This window comes from Octopus sinensis, linkage group LG1 (genome assembly GCF_006345805.1).
Source record: "Octopus sinensis linkage group LG1, ASM634580v1, whole genome shotgun sequence".
NCBI classification, from domain to species: Eukaryota; Metazoa; Mollusca; class Cephalopoda; order Octopoda; family Octopodidae; genus Octopus; species Octopus sinensis.
In genome coordinates this window covers 52,245,907-52,266,976 of record NC_042997.1, presented here as the reverse complement: position 1 = coordinate 52,266,976, position 21,070 = coordinate 52,245,907, and the positions used below count along the sequence as shown (strand labels likewise).

General features: G+C 36.0%; 1 protein-coding gene across 1 annotated transcript in view; it reads right to left on the bottom strand.

Annotated features, from left to right (window-relative positions):
- LOC115214034 (notchless protein homolog 1) overlaps positions 1 to 21,070 on the bottom strand; it is a 240,657-nt gene that overhangs the window by 219,295 nt on the left and 292 nt on the right. The window contains exons 2-8 of the mRNA XM_029783059.2: positions 18,344 to 18,476; positions 17,863 to 18,083; positions 17,325 to 17,404; positions 15,967 to 16,043; positions 14,482 to 14,579; positions 6,618 to 6,654; positions 561 to 716 (exon numbers count right to left, since the gene is read on the bottom strand). Of these exons, the coding sequence (XP_029638919.1) occupies positions 561 to 716; positions 6,618 to 6,654; positions 14,482 to 14,579; positions 15,967 to 16,043; positions 17,325 to 17,404; positions 17,863 to 18,083; positions 18,344 to 18,476 (802 nt within the window). The remainder of the gene's footprint in view (positions 1 to 560; positions 717 to 6,617; positions 6,655 to 14,481; positions 14,580 to 15,966; positions 16,044 to 17,324; positions 17,405 to 17,862; positions 18,084 to 18,343; positions 18,477 to 21,070) is intronic.

Genomic DNA, 21,070 nt, shown 5'->3' with positions numbered 1-21,070 from the left:
AAGCTAGACCATGATACTACACACATAAGCATCCTGGATTGCATTTAAAGAAGGGCCACTTGACTGATTGGTATTTAATCACAAAAAGACAGATTCCCCTCTCTCTGAACTTCATAGTACTAGTTATGTAGCCTTGGCTAACTAGAACTGTCTCATACCTCTACCACTCAGGTATCCCTAACCCACTCATCACACTTTGGCAAGCCAGGGGACTGCACCAAGCACTTTACAGAATGGACTGAGTACTGGTGAGGTCTGCTTTGGCATGTTGTTTTTAGTTGGATGCCCTTCCTAATGCCAACTACTTAACAATGTGGACTGGATGCTCTTTACATGGCACAAGCACCAGCAAAGTCACCAAGTTACTTGCAAGACAAAGATCCTGTGGGAGGAGGAGGGGGGTAATGGAAGAGGTGGCTTTGTGCCAGGTGAGATAGGATAAGTAAACAGCAATAGTGTAATGAGTGCAGTAGATGAAGAGAAGAGTAGATTTGAAATCATATTAAGACTTGATATATACAGAAGAAAGAAAATTCAGTAAATTTTAAATTCCAACTCACATCTTCTGGATTCCATACTTTGATGGTACGATCTTGGGATGAAGAGAATATTAGATTCTCACCACCCCATTTGATGCAAGTAACACACTGTAAATGACCATTCAGAGTAACACAACACTGGCTGAGTACGGTATTCCAAATTCGAACTGAGCCGTCCTGGTTAAAAAAAAAAAAGATGAACAATTACAAATAGATATACATTATGAGCAGATATAAAGAACAGACATTCTTGTGTGTTTCTACTTACATTGCCCAAAAAGATAGATGAGAGTGAAGCCCAGATATATGCAAAATACTATACAGATATAGATGGTGGCACGTAATAAAATACACCAATCCGACCGTGGCCGTTGCCAGCCTTGCCTGGCACCTGTGCAGGTGGCACATAAAAAGCACCCACTACACTCACGGAGTGGTTGGCGTTAGGAAGGGCATCCAGCTGTAGAAACATTGCCAAATAAGACTGGAGCCTGGTGCAGCCTTCTGGCTTCCCAGATCCCCGGTCGAACCGTCCAACCCATGCTAGCATGGAGAACGGACGTTAAATGATGATGATGATGATGATGATGATGATATATTAAACTGTTGTTGCAGAACAAACGAATACAAGGTCATCCACGTAACATTTCATATCTCGAACATTTAATTACAAAATGCTTTTTTGTTTCACATAGAATATACATGTATAACATCACAGAAGATGAAACTCAACTCATCAGTACATTTTCTTATATTTTTATGTATTTATTATTCTAGGTGTAATGTTTTTAAAAAAAATATATATTTCTTAATAGCTAAAATATTAATCATTAACTTTTAAATATATATATATATATATATATATATATATATATATATTTATATCTGTATGGCGAGAGAGAGAGAGAGAGAGAGAGAAGAGAGAGAGAGAGAGAGAGAGAGAGAGAGAGAGAGAGAGAGAGAGAGAGAGAAATCATAATCAGTCATAACCAAAATTTTATTCTTTATATAATGTACACATATCATCTTTTGCAAGTTAATATTATACCCTAAGTCATTGGCTACATTATAAAAATAATACTGATTTCAAATTTTGGCATTCTGTTTGAATTATCACCTCTTAGAGCCCCCCTCCACCACCACCACCACTAAAAGAAGGACTACTACTACTACTACTACTACTACCACTACTGCTGCTGTCAAAAGTTATCACCACTACCTCAATGTTTTCATAATAATAATAATAATAATAATAATAATAATAATAATGGTTTCAAATTCTGGCACAAGGCCAGTAATTTCAGGGTAGGGATAAGTCAATTACATCGATCCTAGTGCTCAACTGGTACTTATTTTATTGATCCTGAAAGGATGAAAAGCAAAGTCAACCTCAGTGGAATTTGGACTCAGAATGTAAAGATGGATGAAATGCCACTATGCATTTTGCCCAGCATGCTAACAATTCTGCCAGCTTGTTGCCTTCATCATAAAAGTAATAATTGGCACCTAGAATGTACTGGGTGACCATGTAGCCCCAAATCAGTAGCACTTTTTCACTCAACAAGGAAAAAGTTTGAAGACATCTTCCTGATATTTACACACTACTGGAAGAAAACCAGTCATTAAAGATAAACATGCTGAAACATGATTTCTTAGAATCACATCAATGCAGTGGTAGCTGGTACACTATGTCTCAAAACTCATGGCGAAGCTGATTGCCTCCTAGCACTAACTTTAAATGATGTATACCACCTGCATTTGTGTAACACAATACTTGAATATGTGTTTTACTCAATTTATGATCTAGTGTAGAGGCTTCATTCTTGAAAGCTTGAGTATTGCAAATTAGTAACTACCACTACAAATCAATTGCATCATTATTATACACACGAGAAATAAGGAACTGTTCATACTCAAGTAATTTTAAATCTCTTTTTGGATGGCTTAATTTCTTGGGTTAGGGTAATTGGTGCTACTTCAGCGTGCAATGTACCTCAGTATCCTACTTTAGTGTGCGATCTACTTGTTTCAGTTATTTGACTGCAGCCATGCTGGAGCACCGCCTTTAGTTGAGCAAATCAACCTCTGGACTTATTCTTTGTAAGCTTAGTACTTATTCTATTGGTCTCCTTTGCCGAACTGCTAAGTTACGGGGACATAAACACACCAGCATCGGTCGTCAAGCAATGTTGGGGGGACAAACACAGACCCACACACACACACATATATATATAATATATATATATATATATATATATATATATATATATATATATATACAACTGGCTTTTTTAAGTTTCCATCTACAAAATCCACTCACAAGGCTTTGGTCAGCCTAAGGCTACAGTAGAAGACACTTGCCCAAGGTGCCACACAGTGGGACTGAACCTGGAACCATGTGGTTGGTAAGCAAGCCACGTACCACACAGCTATTACATTATTCAACATTATTCAATTTGTTTTTATCATTTTGTAGGATAAAGTTCTTATAGTGGAGGTAGATTGCATGCTAAAGTGTAAAAGGATAAGAAAAAGTAGACTAAAAGGCACACTAAAAGTAATTTCACAGTGTAGACAGGATACTGCAGTAGACCGCATGCTAAATATAGATACTGCGGTAGTCTGCACTTTAAAGTAGCACCTGGTAATTTTATGACCCATTCCATGGTAGTTTCTAAATTGTGATAACTGCCTGTCACTAGCTTCAAAATTCTTCATGTTCATATGCTTAGCAGGTTTGGTAGCAGCATTTTGAATTTCTAAACCATGAATATTATTAGCACAGAATTATTTCAAAATTTATATCTTTTGTAACTTTCATATGCTTCCTTGCACTAACAGATGGTTATTTCAAATTTGTATCAAAGAAAATAGAAGAGTACATGCATACATACACACACATGAGCATGTGCGCATGCATGTAAGTGTGTGATTTATATATGCAGTTTAACAGTTATAACAACTTTTCAAACTATGAAGTAACACCTGAAGATCACCTATACCTATTTCATTGTAACAATATTCAAACAAGGTCATTGCCAGTGCCGCTGGACTGGCTCCTGTGCAGGTGGCATGTAAAAAGACACCATTTGAGCGTGGCCATAGCCAGTAACACCTTGTACCTTAGCACGTAAAAGCGCCCACTACATTCTCGGAGTGGTTGGTGTTAGGAAGGGCATCCAGCTGTAGAAACTCTGCCAGATCAGATTGGAGCCTGGTGCAGCCATCTGGTTTGCCAGTCCTCAGTCAAACTGTCCAACCCATGCCAGCATGGAAAGTGGACATTAAATGATGATGATGATGACAGAGTATTACGAAGCCAAATAATTTTACCAAATTTTGACTTTGTTTAAAATATTGACAAATCAATTGAAGTATTCCAGTTTGTTGACATCATACCCATTATTTTATAAACTGAACTCTAACTGTAACTTTAGTAGATTCTACAATAATTTTGATAATACTGAAATGAAAATTTTAACACTAATAATCAAGATTCCAAAGATAATCATGTCTTCTCTTTCTTACTTTGATCATACAGAAAAAGCCTTGTATATTAGTGGCAAAAAAATTGGAAGACTTCTATGCTTTTCTAAAGGTATGAAGGAAACTAAAATTGCTTTAAATTACAAGATGTCCCAAAAGTCACTGATGGGTTTCAATTTTTGGTAACTTCCTTAACTTTACAAACAAATGCATGAAATTTTGTTGCAATATAAAGGACATAATGGAAATTAATATGCACAAGTCAAATTTTGCAACACCACTACATCACATATGAAAAATGACATTGCTTAAAGTGGCAGACATTTTCGGCTTCACATGCCCATGCTCTTTCCAAAACCATAAAACCCTCAAGAGTTTCAGAACCCTACTTCTCTGATTTCTCTACTGATGTTCTCCTTCAGTTGCACTAGGGTTTCTGGTTTGTTGACGTAAAACCCCTCTTTCAGGTATTCCCACAAGAAAAAAATCTAGGATAGTCAAGTCTGAGGAACATGAAGACCAGTTGGCCTTGCTGTAGCAGGAGATTATTTTCTCTCCAAAGTACTACCGTAGCAACTGCATTGTTACTCTTGTGGTATGAGCAGTTGCCCCATCTTGCTGGAACCATGGAACTACTTTGGATGGGCTTCACATTCCCCAGACTTGACTAGCTTGGATTTTTTCTTGTGGGGGTACCTGAAAGAGAGGGTTTATGTTCACAAACCGGAGACCCTGGTCCAACTGAAGAACATCAATAGAGAAAGCAGAGAAGTGGGCTCTGAGACTCTTGAGGGTGTTATGGTGCAAGTTTTGAAAGAGCACGGGCAAGAGAAGCCGAAAATGGCTGCCATTTAAACGATGCCATTTTTCATGTGATATAGTGGTGTTGCAAAATTTGACTCGTGCATATTAATTTCCATTATGTCCTTTATATTTTATCAAAATTTCATGCATTTATTTGTACAGGTAAGGAAGTTATCAAGAATTGAAACTCACCAGTAACTTTTAAGACAACCGGTATAATTTGTTCAGAAAAAAATATAAATAATAAATAAGGGAGGTAACTCTTGCTTATATTTACATATTTAATTCACATCAATGACAGAAAAGCATTTACGTTATCATTCCCTCTGCGAGAGGTCGTAAAATCTTATTTGAATCACATCTATTGTTCCAAGAAGAACGCGTTGCCTACGGCGGGAACGACTTTCAGCAGAGAATGGGCTAATTTTGCTTTAAAACAATAATACCGTGCCTTTATAACTAAGGGAAACAACTTTTCTTTAACTAGTAATCTTTTAAACAATAATTTAAAGTAAATAATGAAAATGTTGAAATCGATAAAACTTTTGTAGAAACGCAGAAATAATTCAAATAGAGGAGGAAGTAATTTGCCCCTCTACATACACACACGAAATGGCAAAAAGGCATATTAGTTGAGTTTCCAAACTGATTTAATACCACATTATTCCTAATAACTAGAGAATATATTCATGCGTTGTCATGAGTTAAATGTGAAAGCTAATGGAATATATACACTGTACAGCATATATAAAAACATCAACTGAAGTTTGTGAAGCCAGTAAATGTAGCTATAAGATAAGAATATGCAGAATCAGAATGGAAAAAGGCAAAAACCAAAATGGCGTGGGAACCACCAGACTATACCTATTGGCTATTTAGAAGCAACTTACATGGTGAAAATGTCATGGAAACCAAGATTTTAGAAATCATAACTTAATGATGTTCGCTTTTCATATTAATAAAATATTTTATAACAGAGAGAAGAGGGTATAGAATTTCTAGTAAGCTCTTCAAAGTTCTTCCCCTTTACATGCTATTTAAGGCATGTAGGCACAGGTGTGGCTGAATGGTAAGAAATTTGCTTCCCAACCACATGATTCCAGGTTCACTCCCATTGTGTGGCACCTTGGGAAAGTGTTTTCTACTATAGACTACAGCTTCAGGCCGCCCAAAGCTTTGTGAGTGGATTTGATAGACGGAAACTAAAAGAAAAAAAAAACCCATCGTATATGTATATGTGTATGTGTGTTTGTCACCAACCACTACTTGACAACCAGTGTTGGTGTGTTTACATCCCCATAAATTAGCGGTTTGGCAAAAGAGACCGAAAGAATAAGTACATGCTTAAAAAAAATAGAACATAAGTACTTAGGTTGATTAGTTCAACTAAAAATTCCTCATGGCGGTGCCCCAGCATGGCTGCAGTCTAATGACATAAACAAATAAAATATATCTATCTTGATTACGAGAGGAAGTATAAGTACCAGGTTAAAAGGTGACATCGTTATGATGCTATACACAATTAAACACTGCAGCCCATATTGTTAAACAAAGAAAACTGGGCGCTACTTAACAACACTATAAAAGATAAGAGGATATTTTTCATATTCGTTTATGACAAAGATTAGATAAGTATTTTAAGGAAGAGACATCACGCCAATGTCGATAACTGGACAATATTTTGCAATAATTGAATCACTTTACACATACTACAAGTAATAATATGATATATGCGCTGCCTAAGTATAATAAGTAAAATTGTAGGAGATTGTCAATGATGAGAATTACCTTAGATGAACTTGCTAAATACAGGCTTTCTGGATCTCTGGAAATATTAAAAAAAAGAATAACAGATAGTCATATGAAGTAGGAAAAAAAAAAGATTGAGAGAAGATTAGTAATAGTAAGATAAGTATGGCTGTATGGAAGTTCAATCCCCAGCCATGTAGTTTTAAGTTCAATCCCACTGCATGACACCATGGGCAAGAATTTTCTGCTATAAATCTGGCTGGCCATCTAAAGCCTTGTGAGTGGATTTGGCAGATGGAAACTGAAATCATCAAATCTATATATTTAACAATTTTTTTAAAGTTCCTCTTTTTCAAGAACAGCCAGATATATTGGTGAATAGTTAATGGCGTTGTAGAGCATAATGATTAAAGTTAACTGACATGGAGAATTGGAAGCCACCTGAATAATGGAAAAGAGTTACCTGTGTTATGATTTGTGCCAGGAATTCTGAGTACATCTGCACACCAGAATGCATCCAACAACTGCAAGACAAGATAATGAAAGATCCAAGCAAGGGAAACTGGGCTTTGGTGTTGGAGTCACCACCATGAAGCTAGCCTTGAACGAGGATCTTTGCTACCACTAACACAAGAGGTGCAAAGAACAAATTTTGACAGCTAAGGCCAAAGAGAACTGCTTAATGGAACAAAGAAAATCCTGAAGAAGCTGAGGCATCCTGTTAGCCAGGGATGATCTAGTTCTTCTCAGATGGAAAAAACCTCAACCAGGACTAGTTGCACAACATCCAAAACAACAATCTTTATGATGTCCCACATATGAAAATTAAATTCCCACAAACTGTGATGGTCTTTGGATGTGTCTCCAGTGAGAATGAGGTCATGCTACCCCACATCTTCAAACAGGACCTTAGGCACAATTTAGCTGTGTAAAGCTGCTGCAGACTGTTTTCAAACCTTGACTGGAGAGGGTTGCCGCTGGAAAACCATATGCATGGCAGCAAGATTTGGCTCCTTGCCATATTGCCAAAAAGAGTCAGAAATGGTTGTCAGAGAATTTCTGTGACTCCACCAGCTCCAATTTCTGGATTCCTAACTGCCCTAATTGTAGTATCATAGATAATGATACATGGCGTGTATTATAATATAAAGGAGTATTAAAAGATCTTTCCGGGAATACAGCAAGAAATGCATGTGCCAGGATCTGGAGCTGTCTGAGGGCATGGTAGAAGATGAAGGTGGCTACTTTGAGGAAACTTATCTCCCAGCCATAATTTAGTTATTTTTTTTATTTTTTAAAATAAATCAATCTTTGGATAGGATATTGTGTTTTCTTTAACTTTTATGCAAACTGTCAAATTTAGCCCAAACACCCAGTATGTGTGTGTGTGTGTGTGTTTATATAGATATATATATACATATACACACACACATGTTGCTTAATAAGAAAGGAGTGCCCAATACATGTTACAGAGGATATAATTTTTTATTAAAATTGAAGCAAAGAATCTGTCATAACTAGAGCTTCTTACCACTATGATCTTTGGAAACTTTCAGCTTCAGTATTAATAAAAATCTGTGTGTGTGTGTGTACATGTGTAAGTTTTTATTTCCATGGTCTTCATCTATGTATACTGGTTGTAAACATTAACTTGCTGGCAGTGTTGTTTGCTTGCAGTCCACCATGAAAGCATGTCTGGGCTATTTGTTGTTTGATAGATAAGGATATTATTATGTTCCTTTGAAACAAGTAGGGGTAGGTAACAGGAAAGGCACCTGTCTGTAGAAAACTCTGTCATAGTGCACTCTCATCTGACTGATGCAAGCATTAAAAAGTAGACATAAAAACAATGATGATGATTCTCTTTATACTATATTTGATTATACTTTTACTGGTTTCACTCACTGGATTGCAGCCATGCTAAGTATTTTTAGTTATTTATATCAACACTAGTACTTAAACTACTACTCATTTTATGAATTTTGTTTTATCATATACTTGCATTACTTTTAAAGCACTATCTTTCTTTAGTGACAGAAATACCTATATGGTACTCATGATGGATTTAAACTAGTATATACATAGTTTCTCTCTTTCTCTCTCTCTCATGCACAAACACAATCATGAAATGGTATTTTGCACATTTCTCTCAGGGGTCATGGAGAAGAACTTCACAACTGTATAGTTGTGCCCATCCAAAAAGTATCGTCTTTTAGAAATAATAACAATAGTTAAGACTATTGAAAAGGTTGCAAGACACAACAAAAATTTTAGGAAAATAAAAATAAGAAATTTTACCGGTGAGTGTGTTACATTATAAGGTACAAAAAGAAAATGACTCTCCCCAGACACAACAGAATATGCTTCAACACACGAACTCATAAAAAGAATCTTGCAAACCAAATCCAAAAATGAAACAATTAATTGTTTCATTGAAAACTTAAAAAAGGATGCTCTTATGTGGGTTAGCATTGAATGGAGCAAAGATGTGGTGAATAACTATAAACTTATTTTCGAGTTTATAATTTTGAAACATCATTTCTTTAATATAAACAAAATAGATTAGCATTTTGATGAAATAATAATAATATTTAATGAGTAAAGGAAATCAATAATATTGTAGACTTAAGAAAGGCATTTAAAAATTAAACGATAATATATAGAAATATTTCTTCGTATACGTTTGAGTATATACACCATCATTTTTATGCCTGCTTATCCATGCTAGCATGAGTGGGACGGGATTTTTCTGAAACGGTGCTTTACAGTAGCATGCTCTCCCTGACTGTGACCCTTTTAGTTATCTCTTATGGCACACTATTTGGAGAAATTCCTCGCAGGCTATTAAGAAGGGACACAACTGAGTAAAATACATAATATAAATTATTCTCAGTTATTTCCCTTCTCAAATAATACCTGAGTGTTTTAAAGTATAGAGACTGTTACTTTATTGTGCCAACATAAGACATGATTTTCATTTAAAAAACCAAATTATTTTGAGAAAGATTTGACAGCTACTAAATCCGCCAATTATTGAGAAGCACGTTTTCCTAGCCTAAGCTCTATCTATGACTTATTCCCTCTTACAATCGTATATGCCCGAAGCTGATCTTTGTTTACATACAACTCTAGCTGAGATCACTCTAAGTTCTAGGGATACAAGCTACCTTTTCTAAAGGACTTCTCATCAAAAATTTCATAAATTTATGTTCTAAGCAACAGCTTAATAATGCCGAAATTATTTTTTTTTAAATGAGTCATTATTTTAATAATTAATTAAAACAAAGTCAGTGTCGTCGTCACCACCACCACCATTTAATGTCCGCTTTCTGTGCTGGCATGGGTTGGACGGTTTGACATGGAGTTGGGCAGACACCCATTGTCTGTTGTGGCATAGTTTCTATGGCTGGATGTCCTTCCTAACACCAACCATTGAACAGAGAGTGCTGGGTGCTTTTTACATGCCACTAGCACAGGTGTATTTATGCAGCACTGGCACAGGTCTGTTTATGCAGCACTGGCACCTGAAAGGTGCAAGTCTGTATATGTGGAAGACAGCGATATTACTTAGTTTGACACGTCTCCACAAGTACAGCAAATCGCCCTGTCTCCCAGTCCTTTGTCATTTCCTCAGTGAGGCCCAGCATCTGATGATCCTTTCTCATCACTTTGTCTCATGTCTTTTTGGGTCTATCCCCTCCACAGGTACCCTCCACAATTAGAGCTAGGCACTTCTTTATGCAGCTGTCCTCATCCATATGCATCACATGACCAAACCAACACAATCTTCTCTGTTGCACATGACATCTGAGGCCTCTTATACCCATGCATGCACACTAACATTACCCAACCAGTGGAATATAGTGTATTTTACCAAAAATATAATAATGAAATGGTTAAGACACTCAATTGTAAACACCTCTTGTAATGCTTCAAACACTACCCAATAGTTTATTGAAATTTACATATAATTTTCAATAATATATATAGAATAAACCCACTTAAGGGAAAATAATGGTTTCGCCTTGAGAAAATATTATGTAATTTTTAAATATAATATATAGCATTTAGTAAAATATAAAAGCAAGGAAGAAAAATAGAAAAATATAACAAATAGGTGGCTTAAAATAGAAAATACATACAAAAAAATTTACTTCCATTATTTTCAGGAAATTTAGTTATGTATTGTTGTTGAAAATAATTTATAATAATAATACTGAACTTATTGTATACAATGCTCATGTACACAACAACTCATCAGAAAAAGTAACCAAAAGTAGATGCACAATAATTTTTTTTGTTTAAAGCATTTGCTCATTACAAGGTCCTTAGACCACTGAAAACGTAAGAGCTGCTAGAATAAAACGGACGCTAGACAGAAGTCAATAGGTGAGAGGTCATATCGAAGAGGAAAACAAGACTGTGGAAGGGAATTCCAAAGTTCAGAGGTGCGAGGGAAGAAGCTGGTCCTGAAAAGTGCTTTACGACACTTAGGAGGTTGCACAGTATACTGATGAGAACTGGATGCAAGTCTAGTCGATTGCTGATAAGTTCTTAGAGGAGGAACCAGAGAAGAGAGCTCAGCTGAACAATGTCCATGAAAATACTTATAGAAAAGAGACAAGGAAGCCACATGACAACGATGAGTGAATCCAATTTAGAAGATAGATCAGGATCAATAGCATTACAAATACGACATTGAATAATGATAATAATAATAATGCAGAGAAAGTGAACAGTGAAGGAGTCATTAAAAAAAAAAGTGGAGGGTATCAGGTGTGCTGTGCTGCTGAATTTTGGGAAGCACGGAAGTTTTGGAGGATGTAGTGTCCTAACAGCTAACAACTGATGCAGGTAGTTTGTTCTATGCTGCAGCAATTGTCTATGTAAAAAAAATGTTTCCAAAAGTCATGGGTACTGTGTTGTTTTATGATTTTGTAATCATGTCAACAGGTGTTAGACATGAAATTCAAAAAGGTGCCCAATGTTGTTGTTAGGAAAATGGTGTTTAATTGTGTGGGTGTCTACCAAGGTAGTAGCTAGATGTTGGAGCTTCAATGTGTCCATGCCCAGGGAAGCAAGACAGTCAAAGTATGGCAGATGGCTGATGGTGGGTATTTCTTCTGGTTGCATATTTCTGAACAGTTTCCAGGAGACTGATATGCTGAGCAAGATGGGTTCCAGACTGGTGATGCAAACTTTTAAGCATGGATGTACCATAGTCATATACAACTTTAAATTGATAGCTGGAGAGCAGCCAACAAAGCTCTTACTGAGTGATGCTAAGACACCCTCAGCCTTCTTGATAATCTTAGAGATGTGGTTTCTCCAATGTAGATTGCTGTTGACAATAATACCCAGGTCACATTTGCTAACACACTTCTTAAGCTTGGTGTTGTTGAGGGAGCATGTAAAAGCTGGGTTTTACCACCCAAAATGCATGGTGGTGCACTTGTCACACAGCCAGCTTGAGTTGCCAGTTTGTAATTCATTGCTGCATAGTGTCCAGGGTTGATTTGCAGGTAATATCTATTGCATATAGGATCTGTTCTTTTTATCTTGAGGCACAACTTGGATCTCCTCTACATATTTCAACACTGCAAAATTCTTCTAGTTAGCATCTATGTCATTCATATATGCAACAAACAATAGGGGTCCAAGAATGTATCCCTGTGGTTTCAGCAGGTGTCATCTCATAAGGTGATGAATGATGTCCTAGAATTATGATTACCACTTTTCAACCAAGAATGAAGGACTTCAGCCAGTTATAATAGAGATCATTTTTCACACCCATTACAGTAAGTTTTGTCATCAGTCATTCGTGTGGCACAGAATTGAAGGCTTTAGCAAAGTCAAGATAGATAACATCTAGCCATAAGCTGCCATCACTAATTTGGGTGAAGTCTTCAATTCAATTCAATTCAATTTTTATTGGCTCAAAAAGCAAAAGCAAGGCCATGTAAGGGGACAGGGAGTTATGTACAGGGAGGGTGGTCATACAAAGAGTTCAGGCCATTTCTGGTCAAGAGAGACTTTGAACTGAGCGGTCGTCGGCATCTTCACTATCTCGTCTGGCAGCTTATTCCATGGATCCGCAACCCGGATGGAGAAAGCCCCTCTCCTTCGATTGAGATGAAATCGTCGTAGATAGAGCTTTTCAGAGTGACCCCACAGCCCATGCTCTGGAGCAGGAGTGAAGAACAGCTCTTTTGAGAGGTTACACTTTCCGCTTATGATGTAGTGAGCAAGAATGAGATCACCACGGCAGCGGCGTTTTTCTAGAGAATAAAGGTCGAGCGTCTTCAGCCTTTCTTCATAAGACAAATGCTTGAGACCAAGAACCATGCGAGTAGCCAGCTTCTGGACTCTTTCGAGATGATGGATGTCTTTGAGGAAATAAGGAGAAGAGGCTTAATGAGTTGGCCACAGTAGCTGGAGTTAGGGATAAATCCAAATTGTGTGGGTCAAATAAGGTTGTGAGGATTCCAGAATTTCTAGGGTGTTTCTCTGAAACAGAACTTCATCAGTTTGGCAATGCAGCAAGTAAGACTGACTGGACAGTAGTTGACAGATGAGGTGCGATCATCCTTTTTGAACAAGGGAATGACACTATCAATTTTCCACTGCTCTGGGGGTAACACAGTTATTAAAGCAGAGTTGGAAAAAGAATGAAAGCTGGTACAAAAGAAAGAACCTACCACATTCGAGAAGCAGAATGTTAGGATGCTCAGTTTTATCACAAAATTCAGTCTCAGTATATATAATCTCTTTATGTAACTGTACATCTATTACACTATGCTTACATAATTATAGTCCTTTGACACCATCTCTCTGAATCATAATGGGTTTCATGGGTACATAAAATGATCCAAATCAAATAAAAATACAAAGCTAAAGCTGCAAAATCATTTAGACATGCAAGGTGTACAATCACCAACACAGCCTAATTCAATGCATATAGTTCCTGTAATGGGATGTCTTATATTATATAAATACAAAAAAAATATGATTTTCCGTGACCGTTGCAAATACCACCTAACTGGCCCTAATGCTGGTGGAATGTAAAAGCACCCACTACACCCTCGGAGTGGTTGGCATTAGGAAGGGCATCCAGCTGTAGAAACTCTGCCAAATCAAAATTGGAGCCTGGTGCAGCCATCTGGTTTACCAGTCCTCAGTCAAATCGTCCAACCCATGCCAGCGTAGAAAGCGGACGTTAAACGACAATGATGATGATGATGATGATATGCAAAGCAGCAACACAGGGGTAATACTACTATTACTAATACTACTGCTGCTGCTGTTGCAGCTGCATATTGCCCATAGTAAGATTTATTATTGCAAACCAGAAGATAAACAAACAAAAAAAATCAATCAAGCTATAGGTGCAGATGAGGGTGTGTGGTTGAGAAGCTTGCTGTCCAACTATGTGGTCTTAAGTTCAGTCCCACTGCATGGCACTTTGGGCAAATGTCTTCTTCTATAAGCCTCGTGCTAACCAAAACCTTCTGAGTGGGTTTGGTAGATGGAAACTGAAAGAAGTTTCTCTGTGTGTGTGTGAGTGTGTGTGTGTGTACGTGTGTGTGTATATATATGCCTGCTTTTGTATTTGTCCCCCACCACCACTTAACAATCAGTGTTGGTTTGTTTATGTCCTCGTAACTTAGTGGTTTGGCATAAGAGACTAATACAATAGATACCAGGTTTAAAAATAAGTATGGGGGCAATTTGTTTGACTAAACCCTTCAGGGTCATGCCCCAACATGGCCTTAGTCCAATGACTGAAACAAGTGAAAGATAAAAGAAAGATATTATTGTGATTGTTTTATAAGCAAAGAAAGAGGTAATCCTAGTTTATGAAAATGTAATTCTGGTGAACAATTTAAGAGGAGAATGAACTTACAAATGCAATGGTTTCCAAGCCAAACACGTTATCCATTGCTTATGACCTAATAGTGACCGACCGATTTGTTTGCCTGTAGCAGGGTCCCATATTACAACCTACAAAAATATAATGTAAAGCATTACATCAGGTTTGAAACAGAAAATAGATATGTATCATATTTTAAAATGGAAATTGTATATATTCAGAGTTAAATAATATACAAAACTATTTTGTTTGGTAATAGAGAGAGCAGTAACTGATCACAGCTTTCATAGACTTTGTCACAGTTTAAAAACATAAAATTGGTTAGGATTATTAGCACAGTCTTAGGCTCTTATAGCTATTAAGGAATGTGAACTTTATGTTGTCTTGGAAATGGTACATTACATTTGAAATCTAGCATTTCTTACATACTTTTAAACAGGCATATTTTGAGACATAATTTACACTGACATATTTAGAGAATTTTAGTTTATATTTCCACTTCTAATTGTGGAGGTAATTTGTGGAAGGGTTAATCTCAAGAAGACATGGGATGAGGCAGTGAGAAAGGATCTCCAGATTGTGGGCCTCAATGAGGAGATGATAAGGGACTGAGACTAATGTTGAATTGCTGTGCTTGAGAAGACACATCAAGCTAAGTAAAACTGTGGCCATCCATGCATACAGGGAAGTCCTTTACGACCTGTGCTAGGGCTACATAAAAAGCACCTGTATTGATGCCACATAAAAAGCACCTGTATTAGCGCCACATAAAAAGCACTCTTGTGCCAGCACCATGCAAAATCCACTCATGTTGGTGTCACATAAAAAGTATTCAGCACACTCTATAAAGTGATTACCATTAGGAAAAGCATCCAGCTGTAGAAACCATTCTAAAACAGATAAATGGAAGTGGGCAGCTCTCTGGTTGGCCAGCTCCTGCCAAACCATCTAATACATGCCAGCATGGAAAACAGACATCAAATGATGATGGTGATGATGATTTATATACGGATTAATCAACTGAGTGGTTTAAGACTACTACCAGACCCATGGGTGCCTTTTGTGGGACCTGTTCTGTTCTAAGCCATGTGGACAAGGTCTCCTGTCTAACGAAAAACTCCTTTTATACTGCTTACCATTACAGTAGGAAACAATGAGTTATGGTTTCTTATCTTTCAGTCGACAGTCTTAGAGACCTGACAAAAGGCTAAGGGAGCTGCCTTTCCACCTTAAGAGAAAATCATAAAATTTAATTGTTTCTTTTAGATTTATATTAGACAAGATATTTGGTCAAATTATACAATTCAAGGAATAATAATGGTTAGGAACTAAGAAACTAAAACTATACTAGCAAGGGAGTGGTATAGATGTAAATAACCAGAAATGAATGACAACTCTCATGGGAAAATGGTCTGAAATAATCATCCAATTCAAATCAGGACAAGATAAAAATTGATTTTTAGTAAAATAATGATAAGTTAGACAAAATGGCTGTGAGTATTGAACAACTGATCATACCTGACTTTTTTTACAGCCTGAAGCTAATTTCTGTCCATTTGGTGACCATGCAATACACAATATCCAATGTTTATGAACTGCCAAAGCAAAAGAAGAAAACAATACAAAAACTAGTTTGAAAATGTATTACAAACAAAACTCATATTCAATAAGGAAAGAGGTGAAAATAATATACTGAATAATTATGATTTCCAGAACTATTAATCTCAAACTGTGGGATTCAATCCACACATAAGACATAGCAGTCTGAAATGCCAAATTACACATGGCACAAACTACATTATACTGAAGATGAGAGACACTTTATACATCTCTCTCTCTCCCTCTGTGTTTGTCTACCTATCTTTCAAGGTTGAAAATGCTACAGTTAATACGATGTAAAGAATATATGAAGAGAACATCATTGTATTGATGTCTCTAATAAACATAGTTATCCTTTTTACACTGACCCAGTTATTAAATTTCAAGACAAGTGGTGAAAGCTCTCTGCACATTATCCAGGGCAACTTATCTAGTGTGGGTGTCCATGAGGGAACCTGTGGAAGGGATAGACCCAGGAAAAAGTGGGACGAAGTGGTAAGAAAAAAATCTTTGGATGCTGGGCGTCACTGAGGAAATGACAAGGGACTGGGAGTTGTGGCGATTTGCTGTACTTGAGAAAACACATCAAGCTAAGTAAAATCACTTGTTCCTCTACTGGTGCCAGGGCCACGTAAAATGCACATGTGCTAGTGCTGTGTAAATGCACTTGTTCCAGTGGAATGTAAAAAGCACTCAGCACACTTTGTAAAGTGGTTGGCATTAGGAAGGGCATCCAGCCATAGAAACCATGCCACAACAGACAATTGGAGCCTGGACAGTTCCCTGGCTGACTAGCTCCATGTCAAACCGTCCAATCCATGCTAGCATGGAAAACAGACATTAAACAATGATGATGCTAATGTTTATAATAAATTTAGCGGTTTGTTTGTATGTTGTCACATAAGATGCAGAAACTCCTCAAGGAAGTGAGTTACTTTAGTGCTGGTGTTCACAATAAGCATCTGTGTGTGTGTTTGAGAGAGAGAGAGAGGGAGAGGGAGAGAGAGGGGGAGAGAGAGAGGGAGAGGGAGAGAGAGAGAGAGAGAGAGAGCAATTTATGAAAGATAGAAGCCAGCTTGGGGAACATTGACTGACATTGAGAGCATGCACACATACAATTTCTCCCCTTCCTTTTCTTTCCAAATCTTAATGTGTAATTATGAAACAAATTTTATACAGAGTTTCTTTTAATCAAAAGTTAATAAAAAAAAAACAAAGATATTCTAAAACCTAAGTTCATACTTCGTGTTCTTAAAACTTTAAAAAAAAAAACCCACCTTTTCCAACAAACTGTGGTGTTTCAGTATTAACATCCCAGAATCTGACTGTTGTATCACCAGAACCACTTGCTAAATATCTGAAATATAAATAAAAATAAACGTGCTGTTTATTCTGAAGAAAAAGAAGCAAAATAATAATACTGAAGTAATAATATTATTTTTTTTTCTTATCAGATTTGAAATCAAATTATCTTGATGCACATTTTATTTGGAATATTCTAAACTGTGTTTTCATGCATAAATTTTAATTTTTGTTTACTTTCTATGGTTGAATGCCCTTTCAAGCACCAACCACTCAGCAGTGAACTGGATGCATAAGATCATAACAACTAGAGGGGTTGCCATGATCTCAACAAGGTGAAAGGGTCTTATGGGCCTCATATCTTAGTAACTAATGAATAGTGACATCCATTCATTTACTCATTGTAGTCAATGTAGTATTTACTATAATACTGTATTGTTTATTTCATCTTTCAGTTTAATTTAATAATTTTAAATTTCACAAATTAAAGAAAAAGAATAACTTTACACTAACCTTCCATCAGGACTGAAGGATACTGATAACACAGCTTCTGCATGTCCAACAAGACTACTTGTGCAACGAGTTACAGCCCTCACTCGGAACACAGCCTGAGGTTGATAAATAATTTCTAGAACTTGTTCACTGCTTTCCAAATCATCTTTTGTTAGAGTGTTCTCAAGTGATTCTGTGATTTCAGATTCTTTGATATAGAAGGCATAGGGCACAGGCTCCTCCTGAACATGAGATATAAAATATTGATATAAACAGAACTAACAGAAACATTTGAAAAATATATAAAAAAGACAAGCAAATAAAAACAAACAAGAGAAACACTTCAGATAATGATATGCAAATTATAGTCAGATAGAACTTTATGGTTTTAAAATTTTTTTACTTTGTCCAGATCAACAATATAGCTATTAGAATACTAGAATATAAGAAAATAAGGATTTTATCTTATAATAATGAGGAATTTGAGTTTCCTATTTCTTACCTGTTTTAGAATAGCATTACATATCAACTGAAGCTTGTCAACTGTGATATTGATGGGTAGATCAAATGGTGCACCAGTTACTTCTCCTGTTTCAGACTTAAACTGGGTTAAAATCCTCTTCACATCTCCATCCCTGATAATCAATAACCAAATTAAAAAAAAATTAAGGAAAAACAACTCCAAAATGTCCTGATAACTGTCATTGTAGACTTAGGATGAGAGATTTAAACCACTAGCTACAGTTAAAGGAGCTATAACTCTCTAATTAAAGGAGGAATTGACTTAGAGGACTACTACAAAAATTCATCAATTTTATAGGACTTAATGTTTAGAACAGTTAGCATGACTACCTGTGGAATCTACTTACAACTCAGTGTCATGACCATGGACACAGTAGTTGTATTAGGATACAAAGTAACTTGCTTTCAGCTGCTGTGTCTAGTACTCGGTCAAATTTATTTAGATGATTGTATTAATGTTTTAAAAAAGCCATCTAAAGCTAAGTATGAGTTTTTTTTTTCTCATTTCAAAGAAGTAGCATTTAAAAAAAAATATTCTTAAAAAAGCATTAAAGCTTTAAATTTCATTCAATACAAAGTAATATTGTAAGAAAGCCCTCATTTCCATTTACAACTATCTCTTTCATTATATAATTATAATTCAAAATAACTACTATTGTCAACTGTTTAAACGTAAGATTTCCTGTCTTTTAAACGTTGAAATGTTATTCTATTTACAATAAATTCGATGAAAAGAAAACATGGAGAAGTAAAAGTTCAATGCATATTGAGCGCGTACATAAAAAAAAATTTATAATTAATTGATCAGCCGTAGAAACACTGCCAGATCTGACTGGGCCTGACGAAGCCTTCCAGCTTCACAGACCCCAGTTGACCCGTCCAACCCATGCTAGCATGGAAATGCGGACGCTAAATGATGATGATGATGATGATGATGATGATGATGCAGCACTTCAATTTTATTGTGAACATGACTTTAATTTTGTTATACACTATAACAAGGGTGAGAGATTGGCTGAATTGTTAGAGTGCCAGAAAAATGATTTGAGATATTTCTTCCAGCTTTTTGCATCATCAGTTCAAATCCTTCTAGGGTCAACTTTGTTCTTCATCCCTTGAGGGCCATTAAAATAACGTACCAATTAAGTACTGGAATAGATGGTATTGACAAATCCCTGCCCTTCAAAAGTGAAAGCCTTCTGCCTTATCATCATATCATTTAATGTCCATTGTCCAAGCTGGTATGGGTTGAATAGTGAGACCTGAGCTGCAAGATGGAAAGGGTGGGGGAAACACTGTACTCCAGTTTGATTTGGCATGGTTTCTATGGCTGGATGCCCTTCCTAAAACCAACCACTGTACAGTGTGCTGGGTGCTTTTACATGGCACCACACAAGTGCTCCTATGTGGTACTGCCATGAGTGCTTTACACCACCAGAAGGATTGGTCTTAACACTTCTGCTGCGGATCTTCCTGAAACAATTATATACTGTAACATTAATTCCATCAGAGATCAAAAGTAAAATCGTATTTCTTATGAACATTAAGAATTATTGTATCTAAAAAAATATATTGTAACTTTGGTTCTAGAAATGAAGCATTTCATTTAAGCCACTTTAATGAGTACAGTCAAAATATATCTAAAAACATTAAATAGTAAAAAAATAAGCAATGTTATCTTTATTCTAATAGCAAACTTTAAAATACATATCGTTTTTAAAAATGATATCGCACATTTCATTTCACTATTTCTGAACAATAAAGCATACTTTTTTTACAGCCAAGTTATTACTAAGAGGCTAATGGAAAGCAGGTAACAAGTGGCAAATGTGGAATTTTCAAGAAGAGCTAACATTAGCACCAGTTTCCGCATATAAGTTTGTCAAAGAATATTTTTTTTTTTTAAATGCTACTTCTGTTTGAATTAAAATGACTAAACTATGTAAATTTAACAGTTTAATTATAGAAGGGAGGTAACTCTAGATTATGTTAAACTCCCTATAGACGAAGAAGTTCATCATTCGAAACAAAATTAAGTACTGTGCTTATCAAAGAACATAGTACAATGTCATGGGATTTGAACTCATCATTCCTTATTGTTGAAGAGCGTATTCCTCAAATAAGCATTACATCTTAATACGACAGTATTGGAACTTTAGGCAAGTCAGCCTCCTAAAATGACATTTGGCGTTAGCTGAACCAATTGATCAAATCTATCAACATGTGCTTTTGTTTTCAGGAAGAAATAATAGTTTATACATATTTATGTTTGTAGATTATCAACTTCAATTGTCATCAAACATCTCTACTAAAAAATATACGCACAACTTCCCAATATAGAAAAAAATCCCATCAAAATCAAAACTTAACTCCTAGAAATTTAAGTAAATCTCACAGGAAACTGCTAGAGACAAGATATTTCACTTTAGCGTGTCACGTTAACAAGTGTTAATTCATACATACAGATGTCACGGATGAAACGATTTTTATTTTGTTTTTCTATTTAAACAGCTTTTATAGGACACAACAGGTTAAAACTGTATCAACTTTGGCGTTGTCTAGTACGGTTTTCTCAAAGTAAAGTTATAATTTCATGATATATATATATAAACTGAAGTAAAAAGTCGTCTTTAAAATTATTCTTAAAAATTAATTTCAATGATCTAAAAGTATATAATTCCGGCAATTATTGTACAATCAAATTAAA